Below are 25,911 nucleotides of genomic sequence, written 5' to 3' on the forward strand. Positions count from 1 at the left end.
TTGAATTATTAGAAACTATTATGTGGGAATCGCATTGGCTGAAGTCGGTCCTGTAAAAAGTTCTTTTTAAGAGGTACATGTATATTGATACTAGGAAAGCAGCGTTTGGATGGCTCATCATTGATTTAGCTCAAACTCCACCATGTGCTCACTGACCAGCCTCATTCACACCAGCAACATGACTCCAAGTTGTTGTACATAGTATCGACAAAACCATTCCCCCGTACTGCTGTGTCGGCCTTACAGATCCCATCAGTGAAGGTCAATACTGAATGGCTAGCACTTATGAATAGAGCACCAGAGGATAACTCTGTAAATAGAGAAGTGCGATCCCTTGCTTTACCGGTAACAGGATTCCTTACACGCGTTCAAAATATGCCATGTTCAAACCATCAGATTGCACTTGTATTAGTAGTACTGGTAGTGCTGGGCTCATCGTGGAGATGACCAGACTTGTTATTGAGTTGTTGCCGCTCTTATTGACTCCCAAGTCCAGTCGCTGAGCACAAGGATGCAACACTATTATTATACTATTGTGACAGGACACCCGATGAAATGTGTGTGCAAATATCAACCCCAAGTGCCCAATGAAAGTGGTATGGAATCATATTAAAGAGGAATTTAGCAAAAGAAAGGAAAAAAATGTTACGAGTTATGACTAACTATCCACCAACATAACCAGATCGTATACAATTGGCGAGTGCGACAAAATGGCATAATGTCTCAGCACTCCTTGCCCGTTGTGTGCCATTTTGTCGCACCCGCTGACTGTATATGATCTGGCTACGTTGGTGGACGGTTAGCCGTAACTCGTAACATGTCCTTTCCTTTTATCCATGATTACTTTGGCTCTACATCTGATTTTGAATTAAGCAAACATAAGTTGTCATTTCTTGTTGGCTGAGTTTTACGAAATATACCAGAAATGTTGTTCTTTTCGAACGAACAGGTCTGGGACCGAGGTCCGACAGTTTTGGGCGTACTGGGACGCCGCAGTTCCTCATCTTTTGTTTTCTTGCTTTCCAAGCTGGTTTCCCACCCTCCCTCCCAATGAGGAGCTTTGTACGGTTTCACACACGGGTCATGATAGTGACAGTTCTGGGTTACTCTCTCTGATAGATTTCTCAATATTGCTGCTACAATATAGGTTTTAAGTTGTGCGAGGCGTGGAATGTGCGGGTGCTCTGTCGATTGCTGTGCTTTTCTGCATGATTCACCTTGTACAACGCTGTCACTCTACGGGGTGTTGTTTTTCGCTGGATGTTTTTTCTGTCTATGTTCTGGACACAAGAGTGCAACCAGCCTTGCTATGGCTGTCCCCGCAGTTATTTATTCTGTGCTGAGTGTGGTGTGTGTGTGTGTGTGTGTGTGTGTGTGTGTGTGTGTGTGTGTGTGTGTGTGTGTGTGTGTGTGTGTGTGTGTGTGTGTGTGTGTGTGTGTGTGTGTGTGTGTGTGAGTGTGTGCGTATGTGTGCAGTACTGACTTGTGAGTGAGAAAAGAAGATTAATTAACACTTCCCTATCCACTTGTGGTGTAGACTCTATTGAGTCTGCATGCATCCTTAGTCATCTTGTTTCATTTTGTGTTTTACTTCTGGATATCCAGGACGCACTGGTCTTAACTGCGAGGGTGATCTGAACAGCTGCGAAAATGAGCCTTGCTCTGATCGGTATGTGTGCACCGATATCCCACTTCCCAACACCGGATACATGTGTGAATGCCGCACTGGATTCACAGAGAGCTATGGACGGTGCTACGACGTGGATGAATGTTCCCGAGGCACTCACAACTGTCCAACTGGCCGCAGCATGTGCCAGAACGCGGTAGGGTCTTTCTTGTGCTCGTGTTCTCCTGGGTATACTGGTGAAAACTGTAATGGTAAGCAAGTGGGCTGATGAACCGGTGTGTATGTTGCCATGTGTGCTGTCAATATGCTTCGAAAAGTCTCGCAGTGATATTTTCCCCCTGTGGGAGTACTTAAAATCTCAGAATGTGCATGATCAGAGAAGCATATCAATAGAAGGCAGAATGTCTTTTGAAGTACGCTGTAGAAGGGATTGGTTACACAATGTATACATACAGGACATAGTGATTTGCTTTTTGCCTCCCTCCGAGATAGCCACTTGCATATAGATTGACCTTTCCTGTTGATTGTCAGTGGTACTTCAAATATGTATCCAATATTGACTGAGTACGGGGTCAGTATAGCAAGTAAAAGCCGAGGTCTTTTACGAGGTTTTATTTCCTATACTGGTCAAGTACGAAGTCAATATTAGATTTATCACGACTAGCCAAAGTCTGTGTGCGATCCCTAAAAAGGAGTAAAATATAAGCAGTCAATATAGTCCTATTAAAGGAGTGAAATATGCAGGAATATTTGACTGCTTAGGTATAGCAAAAATCTATGGGAGTCAATACTAAGGGAGTGACGAGAGAGCTTGGAAGCTCAGGGCCCTACGCTATGCTTTATTGCCTTGATGACCTAGACAAAAAAAAGCATAGGGATGTTAGAAATTCTTTAAAAAAATCCTTTTTTTAAAGGGGAAGTATACCCTAAAATCAAATTTTCACCAGTTGTAGTCTTCGGGGTGCTGAGTCGAATGGTCTTGGTCCGAGGAAGCTGAGACGCTCCCTTCCTACTTGAATCCCAATCGAACTCGCGCACTTCCACCGAAACTGGGTGACTGCGCCCTACTAGATGGGGATTTGTATGCAAAATGTCACTAAAAGCGCCATTTCGTTCTTATAAAAGCACGGATGACCACGGTTGGCCCATATGTTGTAGTCTTTTGGACGCTGAGTCGACTGGTTTTGGTCCGAAAAGGCTGCGATGCAGCGTTCCTCCTTTATTCCCAATCGAACATGGTTGAAGAAGCGGTCACGTGCTCCTGGGTGCCCAAATCACCTGGTCACCGCGCCAGCAGGCGACAACTTTCACACCAAGGTTCAACTCGAGGTCAACTCGAGTGACAGGACTGCACCCAAAAAAGGTCAAACAGGCTAGTAAGTTGTACCCTGCAGGCACGGTGACCAGGTGACTGGTGTACGCAGGAGCACGTGACCGCTTGTTCAGCCGTGTTCGATTGGGAATAAAGGAGGAACGCTGCATCGCAGCTTTTTCGGACCAAAACCAGTCGACTCAGCGTCCAAAAGACTACAATATATGGGCCAATCGCGGTCATCCGTGCTTTTATAAGAACGAAATGGCGCTTTTAGTGACATTTTGCATACAAATCCCCATCTAGTAGGGCGCAGTCACCCAGTTTCGGTGGAAGTGCGCGAGTTCGATTGGGATTCAAGTAGGAAGGGAGCGTCTCAGCTTCCTCGGACCAAGACCATTCGACTCAGCACCCCGAAGACTACAACTGGTGAAAATTTGATTTTAGGGTATACTTCCCCTTTAAAGACATAACCTGGGATTCGAACCCGCACTATCGCGCGCCCGTCATGCATCCCCCGATACACTTCGCATACATACTAATTCTTCCTAGTTGCTTCACGTTATGATCTTGCATTTGAAAGCCCTATTTGAATATGCATTGTGGCCAGCCGTCTTTGATGGTACGGTACGGTACGGGATAGGTATGGGACAGGTACGATCGAGGGTAATACGACACCGTCTACCGCCTTGATGACGGCAAAAAAAGCATAGGGATGTTATACATTTTTCAAATCTCCTATTTTTTTCCGGGCATATTCTGGGATTCGAACCCGCACTATCGCCCTACATGCATTCCCCGATACACTTCGCATACATACTAATTCTTCCAAGTTGCTTCACGTTATGATCTTGCATTTGAAAGCCCTATTTGAATATTGTGGCCAGCTGTTCGTGGCCAGCTGTGTTTGATGGTACGGTACAGTACGGGACAGATACGGGATAGCGCCAGGCGTGACACAAACAAACAAACAAATACCAAATTAAAGCCGTGTGGACCCTGGCTAGCGCCAGACGTTACTGAAGTTACGTCTTCTGCATAGCTACGGGAATAAATGATACTATTCTCAATGAGTTGCATCTCATCGAAACATCTGCTGTACAAAGAAAATATACGTCTTGTATTCTTCTGGATTGAGCGGCAATTTTTGGGCCTACAGCATTATAGATGAGGGCGTTTTGCACTTGAACTTATTTTCAGGAAATTTCTCTCCTTTGGTGTATTTTTAGTACATACCCGCATGACTGAGCCGTGACATGTGCTATCCGAAGTATAGGAAGAAACATGGGATGCGAATGGGATTCCACTTTGTCTCGGGCGTGTGTATGTATGCATCACATTTCGTGTTCTTTGGGGTGGCTCCAGACATCAACGAATGCTCCTCTAATATGAATGAGTGTGATGACAAAAACTCCATCTGCACAAACACAATGGGAGGTCATACTTGCTCGTGCCCACGTGGATTTGCCGGAACTGGAAGACTGAGAGAGGGTGGTTGCTATGGTAAGTAGTGAAAAATGCAGACATGAAGTCACACGTAAAACAGGGCAGTTCTAGGTTGCTGTCAAGCTGTAATCATGGCAAACCTGACTTTTGGTCCACTTTGATCCAGTTTTGTAAGTATCCATGCACAGCTGGAGCCAAGGCCTACAGAAATGGAGACAATGAGAAATGACACTTATAGAATGAATGCATACTGGGGTCAAGTCTCTAAGCAGAAAACCTACAGAGACTGATCCATGTTTAGAAAATGATGGGGCAACAAGGGACATTGATGACAGAGACGTGCTTGTGCCATTTTCTCAGGATACTTACAGGCAAACAATAAATTATCCAGCCGACCACCTTACATTGCCATTTTCCTTTTGTGTTTGCCTTGCCTCTATCAGACATCAATGCTTGTTCCAACAACGTACACGATTGCATAGCAGCCAGTGTTTGTACTGATGATGGGATGGTGCTTGGTGGTCATACCTGCACCTGTCCTGATAGCCAGCTTCAAACATTTGACCAGACGTGTGATGGTAAGTGACATCAGCGTGTACTGGGTGATGTGGGGCGGCTGCTTACCAGAGCTGTGGAAGGTCATGCCATCTTTCCTTTTCTCTATTTTCTCTACCTCTCCCTCCTCCTCCCATCTCTCTCTCTCTCTCTCTCTCTCTTTCTCTCTAACTACTCTCTCTCTCTCTCTCTCTCACTCTCTCTCTCTCTATCTATCTCTCTCTCTCTCCCCTCTCTCTCTCTCTCTCCCTCTCCCCCCCCCCCTCCATTCACGTATTACATGTATATGTGTCAGAGTCTGTTTGCAGGAGTGTGTGCGTGTATGTGCGTGTATGTGTATGTGTGTGCGTGTATGTGTGTGCGTGTATGTGTGTGCGTGTCTGTGTCAGTGTCTATGTATATGTCTGTTGGTATTTCATTACATGCAAACCCTTCCGCAAGTTCTCTGGCTGCTGCTGTACGTGTGGGCAGTGCACATCACTCGATCCAGATAGATTTTATTGGCCTTATTCTTAGAACGATTTTTTCTTTTTCGTTTTGTCTCATTCCGGCCTTGCAGCAACCTCCATTCCTGGTGCTTTATTCTGTAGATTTCATTGCCCCTGTCACCTGTCATATTTAGTATGGTGGTGTCGAAGGGAAATCCAACTCTTGGTTTTCATGCGGTTCAGTGCGGGCAGGGACGTTATCAAGAGCACATAACTATCTATCTCTATCTATCTATCTATCTCAATCTATCTATCTATGTATCTACCCAATCCTGTAGACAGCAAGCTGTTTCGGCCATAAAGCCCTCATCAGTACAGCTACGAGCAAAATAGGCCGAGCTACCAGCCATGGTGCAAAGGAGGCACCACAGACATTAGGATAGCTCGTCGCTCTAGCGCCAGAGTGCTCAAACTACGAAACGTAGCGGGCAATGCGTGATGCAGCAGCACTGGAGCAGCCTACGGAGAGTGCTCAACAAGACGAAAGTCGAGAGCGTAATACCCAATCCTGTAGACAGCAAGCTGTTTCAGCCATAAAGGATCTATCTACTTCCTCCGTTAACAAAAACATCGTCACGGATGGATTTTGATGGATTTGAAAACACTAAGAACAGGTCAAGAACAGTTTGTATCGACTGCAAATCACTGGACGAAGGTAGTTAAGCCTATGTACAGCGTCTTTGCAGGAGAAACTGCTGGCAGAATGAGCAGAGAGTTCTGCTTGCTTCGCTTTCGCTCGACTCATTTTTGACCCTGCATCGCTGTCGCCATCTGCTGCACGCGAGTCGTCATCTCTCCCGAGTCATTGCTCAGCTCGTTTCAGCCTTGCCTCAGCTTCTTTGATCACACTGCTTGAACGTGATGTCGCCGTCTTTCAAGTAAGTTGGCTTTCAAGCTGCGTGATCCGCCGCGTTGGCGATTACTCGTTTCCACCAGGGAGTCGTAAAAATATTTTACGACTCCCTAACTGATTCCATTTTCTCTGATGGATACTCCTGCCAGCACTGAACGGCAGCGGCTAGCAAGTCCAGTCGACTTTCCTTAGCCACGAGCCTCGCGTCGGACTGCAGACTTCTGAAAGAATGCATGGTCATCAGCATTCGAATCTGGGCTTTCTGCAGGTTGAAAAAGAACTTGAATTCAGATTTTTTTCATTGCGCCGTGGGTTCAGAGCAGCTCCTTGTTCACTCGATCATTGTGTTGGCTCGCTGCTCCATTCCATCGCTCTCCAACACTCTATCAATCTCAAACTCAATGCTAGAGTAGTAGAGGGGCCAAGCAGCGCATTATCCCCTCGGAGAAGTGGTATTTCAGTTTCGCTCGCCATGACTGTCAACACCTATCTTGCCACAGCACAACCATCGATTTTGCTTGGCTTGATGTGAAAGGTCGCTTTCTTTGCATCGTACCTCTTTCATGGCATGCAAGGGAAGGCCGAGAAAGTGATCGCGACTCATTTCATGGCAGTTTGTGCCCAAACCAGTCCCTCATAAATCCATCACGAAGTTTTTGTTAACGGAGGAAGTATCTCCCTCCCTTGCTCACCCTCAGTCACTCTCTCTCTCACCCTCACTTGCTTTCTCTCTCTCTCTCTCTCTCTCTCTCTCTCTCTCTCTGTGTGTGTGTGTCTACCTATCTATCTATCAATCAGTCAGTCGGCCAGTGTTATGCAGTTTTATCACATGAGCTGGTTGTCAAGTAACTGGCGGTGTTAGTGGACACTACAGCGTAGCTTGTAGTTCTTACGTCCTATTCTGTACTATAAGTTGATCATTGGCTCTCCATCCGGGTCTATCCTTGCAAAACTTAACTTCCGAAGTAGATTTTGCATTTAACTTTGCCGTTAAGTTCTTCACCAATTGTTGCGAGTAACTTTCATTTGACTATTTTTCATTGCACAGTTAAGCCAAGTCTTTCCGAGCCAGAGTTGCAGAAGACAACGGCCAACTTTGGTGACAAGATCTCGTTCCAGTGTGCCTTCATTGGTCTCATCCGCAACTCAGTTACCTGGAATGGTCCGAATCGTAAACAAATTCAGACAAATCAAAGTTTCACCGTATCCCAGGTGGTAAGGTCATGATTATGTGTTCTAAGATGACTACTGTATGGTTGCCTTGACTGCCTCTGACTACCCCCCCCCCCCCCACACACACACACACACACGCGCGCGTACGGACGCATGCACGCACATGTGCACACGCACACACGCCCGCACGCGCGCGCACGCACACACACACACACATATACACACACACACACACACACACACATAATACAATACAATACCATATGCCCATCCGGAGATGATAGCAGGTCCCGAGTGGACCAACAGTGTTCATGTCACGAGCAGAATCGGGCGTGGCGAGTCAAGTGCTGGCGACGGCAATAGCGCTTTCCACAAGTGCAAACAAAGTCTTAGGTGACGACATCGGTTGCAGGAATGGTGTCGCATGCTGATCTCCACTCTCTGCCATCCTGGGCGAGGTCGTACCAGTCCACTATCTGGCGGTCCTTCATGTCAGACACAACATTGTCCTGCCACCGCTTCCGGGCCCATGACGTGGCCAGGTCTTGTCCAGTTCGCCGAAGAGGATACACTTTGGCATACGGGAGTCATCCATTCGAGCAACATGGCCTAACCAGCGGAGTCGACGTGTTTTCAGTGTCTCCTCAATTGGCTGTACCTTGGCTCGTTCAAGGAGAGTGGTGTTGGAGATGTGCTCCTGCCATTGTGTTGCTCCGGGAATATCCAGCAGGAAGCGAACGCAGCAGTGGTGAAAGGCTGCAAGCCGACGAACATCCATGACCTTCATTGCCCAGGTCTCACAACCGTACAATATCGTCGACAAGGCAACGCGCGCACGCACACACACACACATACACACACACACATATATGAGCCCCAGCCAGCAGAAACCTGAACATGTGTAATTTTTTCAAAAATTATTTTTTCGCTCGAGATTGATTCTACACTATTAATCATTCAAGTCATCAAGTTTGGTGACAATCTGATAAGCGAAAGCGTGTAAAATAGAGTTTGAAGTCACACAGGTCAAGATTCCGTACAGTTGGCGCAGCATCCATGCCCAGTGACTCCATGCAAGTTGATCCTACAGTTTCTGATTGTGATGTGGAACAGGTACATGTAAGTAAATAGAATGCAAGTCAGGCTTGCCCTCTTGGTGCTGCAGGCCCCAGTAGTTCAGAAGTGTGACGATATTCTGTATACACCACTACCTTCTTTACAACACCAGAGTGCAAAACGATGATTGGTGGCTGGCCTTCCAAATTGTGTTCAGGGAACTCTGTGCTGGCAGTTTGAGCTTTGTCCCAAAGCTTGCCATACTGATAGATGTACTGACCAATACCACTGACATCCACTCCCTTGCACACTTTCACTCATACCATGATTTCAGCATAATAGTACTTCAAGTATTTCAATGATATGAGCGAATATTCGCGTTTTGTAGCACGTGAAGATGTTGCCCCAAAGCGTTCAGCCGGTTTGACTTTTTAGGAATCCCCTTTCTCAGCACAGGCAGCAGCCAGCTTGGCGTCGTCTGGCAAGGTAGAGTACTGATAATACTACGCTCTGTTTTGCGCCGTGAGAAGCCCTCCATCAGTGTCTGCAACATCATTGTTGTCGATGTAGAAATACGGATCGCTCAGCGGGTCGACATTCAGCTTCTCCTCGCAGTCGCTATTACTCCAGCACTGACTATCGTCGCCACCAGTATCCAGTGTCGATTTTATGAGGGCTCTTCGTTCCTATGAATCATGATGAGACTCGCCACTGCTGGACAAACTCAGCGAGATCGCCACCAAAGAAATAATTCCGATCGCGAACTAACTTTCAGCGCCGCTTCGTACAGGGAGTCTCACGCTGACAACTCTGGACCTACAGTGGTGGCCAAAAGTTTTGACCCACCCCATGGAATCGTCAGTACAGCTCAGCCTGGCTCCTAAACACGCCGTCTTTGACTTCTTTGAGGCCAAAGCCGATTGAAACTTGGCAAGGACACTAAAATTTGCAAGAATCCGTTGTCAACTGAGATTTGTGATGGATCACGATGATTTGGGTGGGTCAAAACTTATGGCCACGTGACCAAATTTTGCTCTACCGTACCGTACGGTTTCAAAAAAGTTGTCAGGCTGATGCACGTGCCGGGAAAGTTGAAAATCAACACTTGACTTCTCACTTTGAGAGTTTGCGATATCAAACTTGATTATTTTGACGACGGAGATGGTATTTTCAGCCAGGATAGTGAACCGAGGTCAGATTAGCAAGGATGTGAGGGAAATGGTCGTGAAGCTGAGTGTTGACGGTCTCTTTTGGCGTGGTATCGCTCCTCTGTTGGATTTGAGTAATCCTACGATACGTAGAATTGTCAGGAAACAAAAATTGACTACATTTCACCTCGATCAGACCGACCAAGAGAGACCAGTGCAAGACAAGATCGCCACCATATCATGAAGTCAATGGAGAATCGCCTCAAATCCATCACTGCCTGCGAGCTGAGATGGTGAGCGACGGTGATAACGCGATTTCTGTGCGTTCTGTGAGACGCAAGTTGCAGAGAGCAGGCCTACGTGGCTGTATGGCCATCAAATGGCCCTTCATCAGTGCTGTGAATAAGGCAAAACGCCTTAAATTTGTATAGACGCACAAGGACTGGAGCAGTGATGACTGGTGGTAAATTCTGTGGACTGATGAGTCTAAAATCAACCTCAAGGGCTCTGGTGATGCAGTTTACGTCAGGAGGTGGACAGGATAGGCTCTGGCTGGCACATGTACCCGCAAAACTGTGAAGCGCCGCGACGGCAATATCAATGTATGGGAGCCATGGCCAGCAACGGCGTAGCGCGCATTTGCCGGGTGATGGATACGATGAATGCGGACCAGTACCTCGCATCATCCGAAAACATGATGTTGCTGAGCATGATGCAGCTTGTGGGTGGTGTGGGTGGTGTCTTATGGCCGCAAACGCTCCGCAAACAGAACGGAGTCGCGGCGGACGGTGAACGGCATCACCGTCCTGACATGGCCCCTGCAGCCACCTGACCTCAATCCAACTGAGAATCTCTGCAAAATTGCTGGGCTGAAGCAGCACGATGTTGAAATCACCCCCAGAAACCAGTATGAGCTGTGGCGAGTGTGCCGGGAGGCATAGAAGTTGATTTCTCCTCACGAGCGCAAGAAGATCGTCAATTCAATGCGGCAGCGTATGCAAGCGATCATCAAGGCCAAGGGAGGGGTTACAAAGTGGTGGATGTATCTGGAATAGGCCAGGACTGACTTCTAGACTTTAGTTTAGTTGAATACTTTTTAGAAATCACACTATTCCGTGTATCCTGTTGGCGGTTTATGATAGTGCGGGCGTTGGCCATAAGTTTTGACCCACCTTTTACATATACTTGACCACAGTAGTCCCCAGATGACTCCGTCTTTCAGCATTTTTCATTTCTACTTCACTATTCAGCCTGATTCAGAGGTCCTCGACCAAAAATTTAGTAGCTTACAGCCCAAACCTTCAGAATTCGAAAAATCTGCATGGTGGGTCAAAACTTTTGACCACCACTGTACATGTAAGTCCTTGTCGCGACACCTGTCGCCATCGCTGTGTCTAAACTCAACCTCCGTTTGACGAGCTCTCTCACCTAGCGCTAAAATCGATTGACCAGACTCATTTGAAGACACTTGAAACTCCTTTGACAATGAAGACACCCACTCGATCGAAAAAGAATCTTCAAAAGCCAGCTCATTGCGCGTCCCAAACTTTGACGTCACATTTTGATGATTGATATCAAGTACACAAGTGCTGGTTTTCGCTGGCCGGGGCTCATATATATATGCACACACACACACACACACACACACACACACACACACATACACACACTTTCCTAAACCTGTTTTTAGAATTCTTCACTCTAACCAAAAAGTGAACACATTTTGGTCTAACCGCTGAACACGTCACGCAGTCATGTTTTGGAGTAAAATACATTCTTGACCTAAGTTTAATATACAGAAATGCAACAAAGGGATGATAAATGATAGAAAAACATGGAAGGAAGAACATTTACTTCTTGGAACCAAAAACGCCAAGAACAAAGCAGACAAGACAAATGCCTAGCACCACTTCCGGACACTCGTAGCAAGCCGGGTCCTCATTGACTATGCAAGGATGTACGTAGAAGTGCTGTATTCAATGCTGTTTGTGTCGTGAAATGCTTATCAGCCTTCTCCCGCATTTCCCTAGGCTGACTGTAGCCTAGGAAATGGTTCCTCCGGGAGAAGATGCTTGGTATTTGCCATCTCTCCTGAGAATTTTCAGCAAACTTTAAAAACTCGGGTATTGAGCCAATAATAAAAGTAGAAAGGAAAAGGACATATGGAAACGAGTTAAGAGTAACTCTCCACCACTGTAACTAGATACTATATACAGTCAGAAAGTGCAACAACTAGTCACAAAACTGACAGAGTACTGAGAGTGTCAGTTTTGTGCCTAGTTGTTGCACTTTCTGACTGTATATAGTATCTAGTTACAGTGGTGGAGAGTTACTCTTAACTCGTTTCCATATGTCCTTTTCCTTTAAACTTTAAAATGGATGACATTATTTCGTTCATCAATCTCCACCACCCGTCATCCCACCTAGCTTCAGAAGATGTTACAAGAGATAGGAGAGTCACCAGCAAGCATCACATCCATCTTCAAGAAGTGGAAAGAGCAAACAGCATGGTCCTTGGTTGGGGTAAATGCTGAACATTTGTCCCAACCAAGATTTCAGCACTTGGTTCGTCACTATTTTCGCTTGTCTGCTGATGTCTCTGCACTCCAGCTTTCTCCTGTCGGTGTCACGTCCCAATACACAACGGAGAAGACTACTAATAAACAGTTCACGGCACTAACAGCATTGAACACAGCACTTCTTTCACATCATGAATACAATAAGACGATTGAAAATGACACTGTGACAATTCTGCAGTGATCGACCTTCTCTCTCACAGAGCTAAGCAGAACGTGCGTCATCACTGCGCTGGTCGCTATGGCAACGTATCTTGGTTACAAGACCGGGGGCACTATCAAGAGAGGGCTTTATTTTTTCACTGGCCCTTGGAGACTGGAGCACTATTCGAGATAGGGCACTATTCAAGAGAGGGCTCTAATCGCGCGAGTACGGTTTGCGGTTTGAATCGATATCGAATTGTCTTTCATCTGAACCCTACTTGAAAATCAATGCACTTCACCTCTAATGTTTTCTGCCTCTGTTCTAATTTCAAATGATACGGCCAGGGGTGTCATCAATTGGCGGATCTGGACTGAATGCGACCAGGCGGTGTGGTCTGAGCAACACTGGCCCAATCGAACAAAGCAAGGGTGTAGTACGCAAAATGTACGCATATCATACAAAGATTCTGTGAACGCTGTCAAAAACGCCAAAAGTCCATTTCCACTCCAGCCACACCCGGTATGGGGGGGGGGGGTCCACTCCAAGTACACCGACTCCGGGTTCAGCCAAATGATCACGCTCACTCGGAGCGCACCTGGCTCAGGATTCGCCCAACCGATTATGCCCCAGCTGACTCGACTCGCAGCACGCAACGCAGAAAATTCATAATGTTCGATCGATCACCGCTCACTCAAACTTGACCAGAGAGACTTCGGACTTGTTCGAGGCAATAGCAGAGAGTTTTCTCCACCACCTAGACCCTTTGATTGTTGAATTTGATCAAGATTTGGCAGGGCAACGAAAGTTTGATTGCGCCCACGTGCATTGAAATGCCCACGGAGTATTTTTTGTCTCGGATCGATCGGACACTTTGTCCGTCACACGGATATTCGGACAACTGCCGAAAACGGTCGGAACATGTCTGATGTCCGACCGTTATTTCATGCTCTGCCTAGGTTTTACTGTAGAAAACTATTAGTAAATGAGCCACGTGATGTGCTGAAAATTAGCATAGAGCAGATGTAGGGTTTGCTAGACAACAAACTCGAATCCCGGTTTCAGTGTCTCCTTTTACTGCACTGTATTATTTTACTTCACTGCATTGCTGAAAATTATGTGTACTACTAAATTTCATAGCTTGCATAGACCTTGGTCCTACTGGTAGGACCTACTGGTAGGACAATCATACACAGACATGCTGCATGGCCTCTGTTCTAACATTGACCTAAAACTTGACCCTTAACTGTTGCTAACGGGCTAATGAAGGAGTCCACAGATTTTAGACGTGATCACACAAGGCATACTACGAAATTCCATGGTAACAGCCCATGGTAACCATGGAAATGGAGTATGGAATTATGCATTCCACTGCCTTGGCAGGCTAATACAAACATTAGGACCTCACCATGATTGATGTGCCATGGTCAAAATTCACTTTGGACAGAGTTGCTAGCCCTCCGACCAGGAGTATGTGTGGTCATTTTGACAATTGATAAAATTGCACATATGCAATGCACTGGACATAGCCTTGCATTTTGCGCCATTACTTTGCCTGACAAAGACTTCATCTCAACAATGGTTTCAAGAAATTTCTGAACCAAAAGCACTTTTGCAGCGCGATTTCTTGGGTCCTACCGGTAGGACGGCATGCTAGCTATCACTAAAAAATTCAAGTAACTAAAAGGATTGAATTTGTTGTTCGCAGTGGGTGTCAGTTGTGTCAGTCTAGATGTTAACCCTGGTGTATTTCTGAATGTTCAACATGGCGTGCATTTTCTTCTTGCTTCTTGAATTTGCAGAAGTCCAATGTGGGAATGAACGCCACACTTGCCTTCACACTAACATCCACCCTTCAAGCCGGAAACTTTACTTGCACCGGTGGAAACAGTCGCGATAGCACTTCAAAGACATTCGAGCTGACTCTTGATAGATGTAAGTGGAGCACAGTGTTTAGCCAGGTGTAAATGGAACTTGTCGCACAGCACTTTCTTTCCTGTAGGTATGGCCAGACCTATTCTGGACCATATCACTCACACACAATTCAGTGAACCCAAGATCAAGCCATGGGTTTCAGCTTGAGGACTAACAAGAGTAGGAAAGTGAAAAGAACAACCAGACTGGCGCGGCTATCCGTGCTTGTGCTGAAGCCTCATAATCAGGACGGCTCACACAATGGGAAATCCTCACATAAAACAATACAGTAAAACTTGGTAAGCGACCACCCCACGGTGCAAGCATAAGCGGTCGTTAAAGCCAGGTGGTCTTTAGAACCAGGTCCCATACATTCGTGGCACATCGGATCATGCACATAACTGTTACATGTATTCCATGATTGTACTTCCATGATTGTACTCATAATGACTGGCGTGGAGCATAGAAAACTTTCATGCAGGCGAAGCACAGATCACTCAAGTGCATGCAGTGCATCCTGCACTGTCACTTGTCACTTTTGTAGAGGCTGCATGGACTTGCATCAGGGCGCACTTCAGCCCTGTTGCAGTCAATGCTGCTAGCCAAGATGGCACTTTTGGTTAGTTTTGGTCGCTGTGTGCAGGTCCAATATGGCACTGATACACTTAAAGTCGGTCGCTGGTCGCGCAAGGCAGGTGGTCGCTGTATCCAGTGCGGTTTCTGTGTAGAACTGTCTGTGCATGGAAAAACGGTCGTTAAACGCAGGTGGTCGCTAAAACAAGAGGTCGCTTATACTAGGTTTTACGGTACGTAATCTTGGCCGCATTCTTTTGGGAACAACACAAGAAAGAGTGCTTGTGCCGAAAACAGCACCATGCCACCTTCAGCCAGCAATGACACCAGCAAACCGAGCCCTAAGGGACCGCAGCTAAGTGAAGGCGCTTGATCTGATATGGATGAATCAGCTGAAGATGCGGAGGACGAGTTCCATCTTTCATTTCAGAGCCGCTTGAGCAACATCACAATATTTGATTCACCATAAGCAGTTACGAGTGCTAGGCATGTTTGTTACACTCACAACAACAAAAACACTCCTTCCGCTCCTTCCTGATCGCACAACAAAACAAAGACCTAGCGCCTCGCAGAGGAAGTACCCGAGTACTACAAAACTTCGCCAAAAAGCTGTTAGCTTTGTTTTCTCCCTTTTGGTGTTCTCATTGCGTACGACGTACACATCAGCGCAGCTCCGCTTTCCAAGTTCACAAGGCACATGCACACCATACAACGGCACAGCTTGCACAACCATCACAGCACACGGACCGACTTCGTTTGGACAACGAATATGCGCGTGGAGTCCAAGTCCGGCATGACATCACTCTATACAATTTTCCAATTGTTGTAGAGAAAAACAAAGTACACCATCGTTATCAGGAGCCAAAAGGCCATGAAATAAGGCAAATAATTTGTTGGTGACAGTTCCTCTCTAATGTTGCTTTGATAGATGTAGCATGGGTCCAGTTGACAAAGTTCTTGGCTATATAGGCCCCTGCTTCTCCTCACTCTCTATTACCTTCAACAGCATGCCTGTTGAACATTACTTTCCACAGGCATCCTTCTTCTTCCCCTCTTCCTCACCAGGCGCTTTCGGGGGGGGGGGGGAGGGGAGGGGTCCCGTTGCCGCCCGCCCCCCCCCCCCCCCAATGTTTTGAACGCACCCCCTCTGCAACGATGTTTTGAATGCAGTTTTGGGGGTGAGCGTGCAACACAAGCAGCACCCACTGCATGCATGGCTTCACGTACTGAAATTTTGCTGCTTCTAACAAAGATGTGGCCTATTTCCAGCTAGTGTGGTCATCCTAATAATGCAGTTGAAGCATGAAGAAAAGCAACAGCGGTGATATTTTCTCCGGATCTACATCAAAGTTCTAATTTGTTTTGCGGATTCCGGCGTCGTAAAACTCACTCTACAGACAGTAGCAAGAGAGACAAGGCAACGAAGGGCTGAGCTGACCATACTTGGCAAAGCGTTATTCTGGTGAAGATGCCTGGCCCTATCAGCCTCAGTTTCATTGCTAGAATGGAGCAGAGGAACAAAATTAAACCCTTCGAATTTGACACAACTGACCTTGCAATTTTTGAAATTGCTCGCCGTGTCATCAGATCTTCGACCAATAATGGCAATAAGTACAATTGTTGCCATGCAGGCTGAGCATACCGGCAATACAACCACATCATTGCTGTGTATGCACAAACTATACGTGCGTGTACCTGTACTGCTCTTCTTTGTCTCTATGTACAAAGTCATGTAAATCTACATGTATGTCGAACCCTCGTTGCACCTGTCGAATCCCTGCACTCAGTGACCGTATCTCTCGGAAATCACTACGAGCGGCGACTAAAGAGACGTGTGGCCTCGTGACAAGCCCAACACAACCCAGGGGCCAACCAGTATAGCTGGCTTGGTCCAAGTTCAACCCACACGATCAACCGACAAAGACTGTTCCTTTCACATTGTGAGTAGGCATTCAAATGATCCGAGCTCAAAGTAAAACCCAGACAGAGAGCTGAAACCGAATCTCGACTGAAGTAAAAGAGAGAATGAGAGCTTCTTTTAGAGCGCGTTTAGAGATATGGCGACGCATGCACGTGATCATTACTTAGAATGGTACGAGGTAATTCCAGAAAATACTAGAACAGGTAAAACCGGAATATGCGCAGCCAGTTAGCAGGAAAGCAGAATACAAGTATGGTAATCATTCGAGAAGAAAGAGAAAGAAATACATGGAGAGAAGAAAGACCAAATTGGGATGTGGGGAGTCCGCTCACCCACGTCAGAGTACAATGTGCGTATATGAGGGTCAAGTTGGTGAGCCCACTCACCCAAAGTGCCATTGCTCAGTGGCTTCTTATGGGTAGGTTCTGCTGTATATTTTGCTCTGCTTGCGTGATACCCTTAACCTGGCACGGTGACCATGGTGACGGTTTTGGCTCTTGCACACGTCTCGTCTCTTCATTATTTTGCACTTAGCTCTTGCTAGTCTTGGCTCTTTGCACGAAGTGCCGAGGCATCATGGAATCCTGTAGAACGTCGTAGTGATGTGGTTTTGCACAACACCTGGAGTGACATTTCCAGGAAGTGAAACACTTCCAGGAACCTACAACGCAAGAACCTACCTGACCAGGTCCCGGCGTTGGGTCACATGATGTGCCATGCCAAGAAGGCATGTCACCTACGTGGGAAAGTGCATGCCGCTAAACCTACATGCTAAGCAGGTGGGACAAGACACTGGCCAAACCACGTTGTATCAAAAGTGAGTGACAGCTCAGCACAGTGCTGCTCACTACGTAGACCCTGCTGTCACAGGACAATCAGGCAGCAGTTGTCACGTCCAGGGACGGGACACACCCTTCGTGAGCATTGCTGTATTAGTGCCATGATACAGTGGAGATTGGATATAACTACCTTGGGTATAACGACAAATCGAGTTTAGCGACACAATTCTGTTTCCCAAGTCGCTTAGCAAGTCCTTTCTTTACATTATAGATCGGGTATAACGACCTCGAAAATCACGACAGATCGAATTTACTGACACTTTTTTGGTGCCCAAAGACCTGAAAAACAGTGAAAATACATCGGATATAACGACTTTCCTCTTGTATCAGGCAGACTGGCATGTCTGGAACAATTAAGTTACATGGTATATTATGGCTGTGCCACGTGCCCGGACCTCCGGGTCACTCATGTGTGCTTTACATTGCACGTTGTAGCCGCAGTGCAGCGTTGCGGGATGACTTTACCTTGAACAATGCATGCAAGACACATGACTGTACAATCATACACATCTGTTATCCACATGTACAATCATGTACATTTCTACAATACATTTCTGTCATTTTGATATACATATTGCATACTAAATGTGAAGATCGGGTTTAGTGACAGGTCGAATATAGCGACATTTTGCTTTCTCCCAAAAGAGTGTCGTTATATCCAATCTCCACTGTATATCTGGCGTACATGTACTGTAAATATACAAATTTTCGGCAGCTATTTAATTTCGGCTATATTCGGCACCGAACCAAAACGCCGATGAAATTTTTCACAGTATCTGTCACACTATACCATGCCCTCTACCCCACGCCGGAAATAAATCGCCGCCGAAATGTCAAAATCGTGAAGTGCCGAAATTTTGTATATTTACAGTATCTTGCTATACCTCCAGTGCATCTCTGGTCTCTCTGTGCTGGGCTGGTTCAAGTATTGGGACAATCACAATATTGACACTCGAATCTAGCGGTGTCAATTGTCCACATTCCCCTTTCAAACTCACTCTTTCTGGACTAACCAAGATCTGAGGGGAAACCCTCGTCGTAGCCAGCTTCATCTTTTCAGACTCAAATGTACGGAGTCGTACTCGACTCCCTGCTGTGTTCAGAGTACGGTGTAAGAAGTAGAATAAGGATGTGTAGTTGGTTGGCAAATGAAGTGTGTTCATAAAGGTGGATAGTGTGTCGAGTACTAACTGTTCATTATACATGAACAATAATAATTATTTCGGGATCACCATACAGAGCATGCAGAAAGAGCGTAAGTAATGATGTGATTTACTTCCTGTGACGGGAATGGTCTTAGAGACTGCTTCTCCCATTCCCGTTGGCCTTCCAGAGTACAGACATGTACATGAACCAAAAAGTGTACAAGCAAAAAGCGTTCTGAATATTTTCGAGGCAATTCTTTTTCATAATAATGGAAACCTCCCTCGATCCTACCCTGCGTACGCGCCTGATCACTTGGACATTTTGTGGGACCTGGAATTATGTGTATCTTTGTCTCTACTGCCCCTTTGTTTGTTTTGCAGCAGCAGCAACTGCCACAGATAATTCAATCATCTACATTGCTGTGGGTAGTAGTTGTGGTGGCTTGTTGATAATAGTACTGGCTGGCATTCTTATTCGCCGCCAGAGACTCTCTGCCTCGGTGACATTTTCCGGCAAGAAGCGAGGTTCACTGATTCCCAATTCTTCACCAAACAAGGGTGTTCAGATGAAGGTTAAGGAAGGGCTCACCAAGGATGACGATGACATCGAGGTCGAGAATGTGGAAGCTCATGTCTAATGTCATTGGAGCTATTTATTGATGCATATCAATGTGAAAAGAGCTGTTGTCACGTATTCTGTGGAAGGTGCTCGTCACCAAATTTACTTCCAGGAAATATTTAGTCACAGCTGAGCATTCTGTGCTTTCTTCTTCTCTTTCTTCTTCCCTCTTCTTCATCAATGTACGCATGTATCATTAACCTCAATTGGCTCCTTTATTTGGTCTGTATCGCCTGTTCCTACTGCTGTGTCCACGTTATTGTTGTTGACGACCAGGCCGAATCTAACTGCTGATTGGAGGGGATATGTCTTCTTTGCGTACGCATATGTATTTGAACTGAATTCTTCCTATTCATCTTAGGTCTGTCTTTCATGCTTCTTTCTTTCTTCTGTCTTCATCTCGCCCTTCCCTGCAACCAGCATCTCTGATGTATAGCATATTGCCCCGGTGAAAGATGGCTTCAATATCACAGCCAAAATCACATGATGCTCATAATATCTTTGTTAAAGAGAGTCTGGATTTGCCCTGCAAATATAGAGAAGAGGAAAAAGTTATAATTATATGCACTTCCCCTAAACTTGCCCAATTATTCTGGCCCTGATTATGTTCACAGTTTATGGCGCCTGGATTCTCCAGAGTTGATATACTAGGAGTATGAAATGTTTACTGTTGGAGTCATTGGTGGACACTATTATCAACAGAATATGGTGGTAACATCCAGGTTCTGAGAACACTGTTATGATGCATGCCACGTTATTGCACTGAAACCTCGCACGGACCAGTTCAGGAGGGGAAGAGGATGAACGTGAGAGACTAATGTGGGTTCTTCCTGTAAGGCAGTGCAGTCACAACATTCTCCTCAACCCTTTTCCGACTCGACAGTTCATATCCAATGGAGCCTCTATCTGACTCTACTTGAATCGATCTAATCTCATTGTAGGTGATACTAGGAATGAGCTTACACATGCCCATGATGAGCGGCAATTGCATTCAGTTTCTCTCAAATTGATCTGAATCACGGCATTGTGAACTCTGCTTTTTTCTGACTACTTGTATCGCAATATCGAATATATATCGCAATGAAGGGCTATAATTCTGAATCATTGAGTTGCAGGTTGTTCTTCCGTGCATGCCTGCCTCGCTATGTGTTTGTGCGTGCGTGTGTGTGTGTGTGTGCGCGCGTGTGTGTGTGTGTGGGGGGGGGGGGTTGACCACATATCCAACAACCAGCTGCTTGAGTGGTGGGGTGACTCTGAAACCATCGTCACCAAGGTTCAGCATCGGCGCCTCGAGTGGCTAGGCCATGTCGCCCGCATGGACGACGTGCGATTGCCCAAACAGTTGCTGTTCGGTACCCTGCCATCTCGTCGCCCGGCACATGGCCCACGTCGGCGGTGGAAAGACTGCGCTGTAAAGGACCTCCGCTCACGAGACCTTGAAGCGGACTGGTACAGAGTGGCCTGTGACTCTCGCCCAGACTGGAGGTTGGCTTACACCTCGGACGCCCCGGATCCCCTCGTACCGGCACCGGTGACTTGTTTTACATGCGCCCGGCACTTCACACGTCAGGGTGACCTCGCTAGGCACAAGTGCTTGGCTGAACGGCAGAAGCCGGTTTCGGAGCAGAGAGGTGCATGTCAGTGCCCTCGGTGTCATCGTTGGTTCCGGAGCCGCGGAGGCTTGGCTGTGCATCGTTGCTCCGCTTCTACCTCGTGCCCAGTACCGACCGAACCAGTGCTGTTGTCACCGGTGACAATACCGCTCAGAGGTGCTGCAATGCTCACTGTGGCACCTGCAATCGTTGTTTCCGCTCAACCCAGGGACGCAACCGCCATCGCTGTTCAACGCACTGCCACCGACCAATGGCCAGAGAACGGGACAAGTTCCCGCATATGTGTATCTGCTCTCGCCGGTTCCAACTAGTCTCGCATCTGGAGCGCCATCGGGTGGCGTGCTCTTTCTCTCTCTCTGCTGCCCCTCCGGGGCCCACGTGACCCTAGTGGTAGTGGCTCTACAGGACAGGTATGTGTGTGTGTGTGTGTGTGTGTGTGTGTGTGTGTATGTGGGTGTGTTTGTTGTTCTTGTTCGTGGTGGTGGTGGTGGTGGTGGTGGGGGGGGGGGGGGGGGTGGTGGTGGTGGTGGTGGTGGTGGGGGTGGGGGGGGGGGGGGTGGGGGTTTAGTAGATGCATAAGGCAAAGCCGCAGTAGGGCAGCATGGCGAGTGTATTTGTCGAACTATTAGAATGCGTAGAGTGAATAGAGTGAAGTCCATATCCCGACCGGTTTCGCTGTCTGTAGCTCATCAGGGGACGCTTTAAAGAAAAGCCGTGGACTAAAAATTTATAAAATGTGAGTAGGGATATATAGTGGGTTTTTAGGTTGGTTTTGGTTCGGCAGAGGTGTAGAATATAGTACGGACTTTGTGCTAGCGAAAGAATGCGTGAGTATATGGACTTATGCCGAAGCCGCCAATGTAGAAGTATGAAAAATTAGTCGCTTGGCTTACCGAAGATGCCGCTTATGAGATAAATAGCCGAGATATAACACTATAGATGTAGCATGGCGTGTTCCAACTTATCCAGACCACTGGATGCATTCGGCAGAACACAACACAAGAATGTCCAGCGGCATGAGAGAGCACGAACAAAAGGAGTGTGCGCTGGGGGGGGGGGGGGGAGGAGGGGCTGGGTACGAACGAAAGATGAGAAAGTCTCAATCTGCTTGCACCATTCATTGGCCTTCTCCTGGATGTACCCGTGGATGTAGTCGGGCGTGCCAATAGCGGAACCCAGGTAGCGGTTGCCGTCAGATGTTACTTGGATGCCAGTATCAGGAAAGAGGCGCACAGCTTCGTCGTAGGCATGTGGCTTGACAACAAGCACAGACTTCCGGGCATTGAGGTGATATCCGTAGGACGGACCTTCAGCCTGCCCCAAAAATGTCGAATTGCTACAAGACGACCACCTGCAGATGAATCGTCCGCGTTCCATGGCTGACAGGTGTCCTAGGTTGCCACTGCTCTCACAAGTGGGAGGATGCGGAGGGTGTAGTAAGGCATCGCCAGGGGGTCCACCTGGGCTGTGCCTTCTTGGGACAGAATACACTCCCCTGCCACATACAAGTTGGCCACTGTGTGACATTGCGGTTCACGTTATTGAACGCATTTGCCGCGTCCGCCATAATGACGCCCTCCGTTTCCTCTTGGGCGTAGACTTGATGCATGGCATGAATGGCTGCCTCTATGCCGAAGTCCTGGCCACCACAGAGTTGCAAACTTCCCGCTGCTTTCTGGATGTCGTCGCTAATGACGAACAGGATGCTTCGGCGCACTACCTCCCCGATCCCGATTGGTCTCACCCATGGGTTCTTGTCCAGAGGGACCAATCGGGAGGCGAGATAGGCCTCCAAGGCCAGCGGATCGACGTACTGGGCAGCCAAACGGCGAGCACATAGGCCTAGTGCATCACAAAGAGAGTCCTTGGAATTACCAGTGATTACCGGTCCATATACTTCCTATTGACTGTTTTCTCATTTTCTCAAGTGCAGCTTTATCGAGCCACACGTTTTATTCTATCCGTATTGCCATCATAATATTGGGCATCAATGCCCGTTTGGTTTGCGATGTAAAATAAAACTTCAAACAAAATCCGATGCTTCTGGTTCAGGGCAAATTCAGACCCGACAGTGTCGTACCGTTCAGTTTCGCCCAAAACATTAGACATGGTTAGCATTTTACCGTTCACGCTATTTTCGGCGGTCGGCCAGTCTAATACCGTTTTTTGTGTGTGTGTAGACATGGTTCAGGTTAGCATTTTACCGTTCGCGCTAAATCCAACGGTACTCCTACACCTACTTTTCGACGATGGAAAGCTCTGTTTAGCGGGAGAACGAAACTACAACTACAAGTAACGTGACTTTATATACGTCACAAGTCGAACGTTGCGTCAGAATTATTTGACTCAGAAACCGAAATGCTAACCAGTACAGTGTCTTGGAAACACACACAAAACGGTACAGGCCGACTCGTAGATCTACGACTACGGTCGAAGTAAGTAATTAGTTATCGTGAACGGTAAAAATTTAATGCTACTACCATGCAAGCCCACTACTAGTATACTGAAAGACGAAGGCGATCAAAAGCCAACTACAACAGAAGCTACGCATTCAACGGACAAGGGCGAAAGGAGGGACGTGACAGCAGGTTGACGGCCGAGTCAGGTTCAATGGACCGGGCCAGGCGGGATGGACGAAACAGAGAGAGCGCAGAGGAATCGGAGGATGGCGAAGGAAGCAGTGAGTCGGAGAGCGATGATGGGGGTGATCGTGAGAGTGCCGGTGAGAGTGCCGGTGAGAGTGTTAGTGTTGTGCGTAGGTTTCGTGGTAGCAAGTCTCAGTGTACAATCATCTGCTAGCTAGTCCTGATTGTTGCAATTCGTATTCCGACTCTTCTTTCACTGTGCCGTGGCCGTTATGGTTATTATGGACTACAGTTTAAAGGTTTTGGAAGCCATTTATCAGCGTTTGTACAAGCCTAATTTGTGTGTACAGAAAGATAGTTGAAATTGTTCAAGCAACGTGTCGTGTTTGGTGCGGCCAAGCTTTGCCGTTGTTCTAGGTGAAATGTACTGCTGTTATGTGAAGCTGTGTAGACCCAACGGCCCGTCAGTTGTAGACGCTGAGGCATGGAGGTGGATATGCACAATGTTCTCCGATGCGTCTGACTCGCTATGCGATGCGCTGGCAAGCTCTGCTCGACGTGTGGCGACCGAATTTGTCGACCCCCGATCGCTAGAAGCATACCTGGAATCCCGACTCATTACATCCCCTTCAACAAGAACCCAGGGGTTAGACCCATTGGGATTGGCGAGGTGATGCGGAGAGTGGTGGGCAAGGCCATCCTGTACGGAATTGGTCAGGATATTCAAGAGGCAGCAGGCACCCTTCAACTGTGTGCAGGCCAGGACTGCGGGATCGAAAGGGAAGCATGCCTGCGCAACATGCGTCACCTATGCCCATCCCTGTCGACACTCGTTATTTACAGCTACCGACAACCTGCAAAGCTGTTTGTTGGGGGCAGCGTCATCATGTCGGCAGAGGGCACCACCCAAGGCGATCCCATCGCGATGCCGATGTATGCGCTGGGCATTCTACCCCTCATCCGTGCTCTCTAGGCTGAGGGAACGATCCAGATGTGGCTGGCAGACAACTCCTCCGCGGGCGGCAGAGTCCAACGACTACGCGCTTGGAGGGATATTCTGCGACAGAAAGGACCGGCATATGGGTACGTAGCAAATGCTACCGACGGCCACCGGTTTCTAGGTGCCGCACTCGGATCAACGGAGTTCGTCCAGAGCTATGTTTCCCAGAAGGCAAGCGAGTGGAAAGGCGAGATCGTGTCCTTGGCCAAGATTGCCGAATCCCAGCCACAGGCTGCCTATGCAGCATTCACCCAAGGCATAAGGCATCGCTGGTCCTTCCTTTGCCGAGTCATGGAGTGTGCTGCTGCAAATCTTGCCCCGCTGGAAGACACCATCACCAATGTCCTCATTCCAGCCCTGTGCGGTAAGCCAGTAAACCCACGTGAGTGAAGGTTCCTTGCTTTCCCATGCCGTGAAGGAGGCCTCGGCTTAGTCGACCCCACCGCCTTGGGCGATACGGAAGCCACCGAAACTGACATCTGAACAATCGAGCCCCGGACGAGTCACCAGAAGCCAATTGAGGAGACGAATTGATGGGGAGTCAAAAGAACCAATACTGGAAGTGACAACAACGGTTAATGTGAAGAAACGAGGTAGACCACGGAAGCAGGACAAACTGGACGTGGAGCATCACACTGATGTCGACCCAGGCAATCGGAATAATTCAATTGCAGGGACGCAGGGCGTAATGGGAGAGACTGGCAAGCGGCAGGATCGGAGGTGACAACGGCCAAGTCGTCGGGTCAGGGAAACAAGACATCGGCAATCAAGTGTCACCTGTCGGGCAGTGCTAGTTGTCGTGAGTGGTATTCCGATGATGTATTCTCTGTTTTGTCGCGTGGTAGGTCTTTATTACATCTTGCCGTGTTGGAAGCTTCGTACATACGTAATTTAGACCCTGAGCTTTGTGTTCAGAAGGAGAATGTGTTGTCTTTGCAGTTGTTTGGCAATGTTCGTCGCGCGAAATAGATCCCACTATCACTATCTCTCTTTTTCTTGTCACTACGTTTATGTCACTTATTGGATTTGCATACTGTTTTCTTGACTCTTCACATCTATTTTTTTCGTGTCACTTCTACACATAATTGGAGTGATGAATCTCTGAACTTCTTTTCTTTATAGTTGTAGTCTCTTAGCTTATTTCCATCATTCCCTGTAGTATTTTGAGAAGAAGGGAACGAAAACGTTCAATACTTTGACACAATGTCATGTCCTAAGACCATAGGTCTGTGGGAAACACCCTAGTAAATAAAATAAAATAATAATAATTAAATAACCGACGAGGAGACAACAGTCGTAAAATAGCAATGAAAAATATCAATTGTG

General features: G+C 47.3%; 1 protein-coding gene across 1 annotated transcript in view; it reads left to right on the forward strand.

Annotated features, from left to right (window-relative positions):
- Positions 1-20,508, forward strand: part of LOC135819162 (uncharacterized) — a gene marked incomplete at its 5' end in the record, with an annotated part of 333,212 nt that extends 312,704 nt beyond the window's left edge. The window contains 6 exon segments of the mRNA XM_065332321.1: positions 1,606-1,878; positions 4,305-4,442; positions 4,829-4,963; positions 7,330-7,496; positions 14,179-14,311; positions 19,150-20,508. Coding sequence (XP_065188393.1) covers positions 1,606-1,878; positions 4,305-4,442; positions 4,829-4,963; positions 7,330-7,496; positions 14,179-14,311; positions 19,150-19,406 — 1,103 coding nt within the window. The 3' untranslated portion in view covers positions 19,407-20,508.
- Positions 20,509-25,911: the final 5,403 nt, after the last annotated feature.

Source organism: Sycon ciliatum, chromosome 6 (assembly GCF_964019385.1).
Source record: "Sycon ciliatum chromosome 6, ocSycCili1.1, whole genome shotgun sequence".
Taxonomy (NCBI): domain Eukaryota; kingdom Metazoa; phylum Porifera; class Calcarea; order Leucosolenida; family Sycettidae; genus Sycon; species Sycon ciliatum.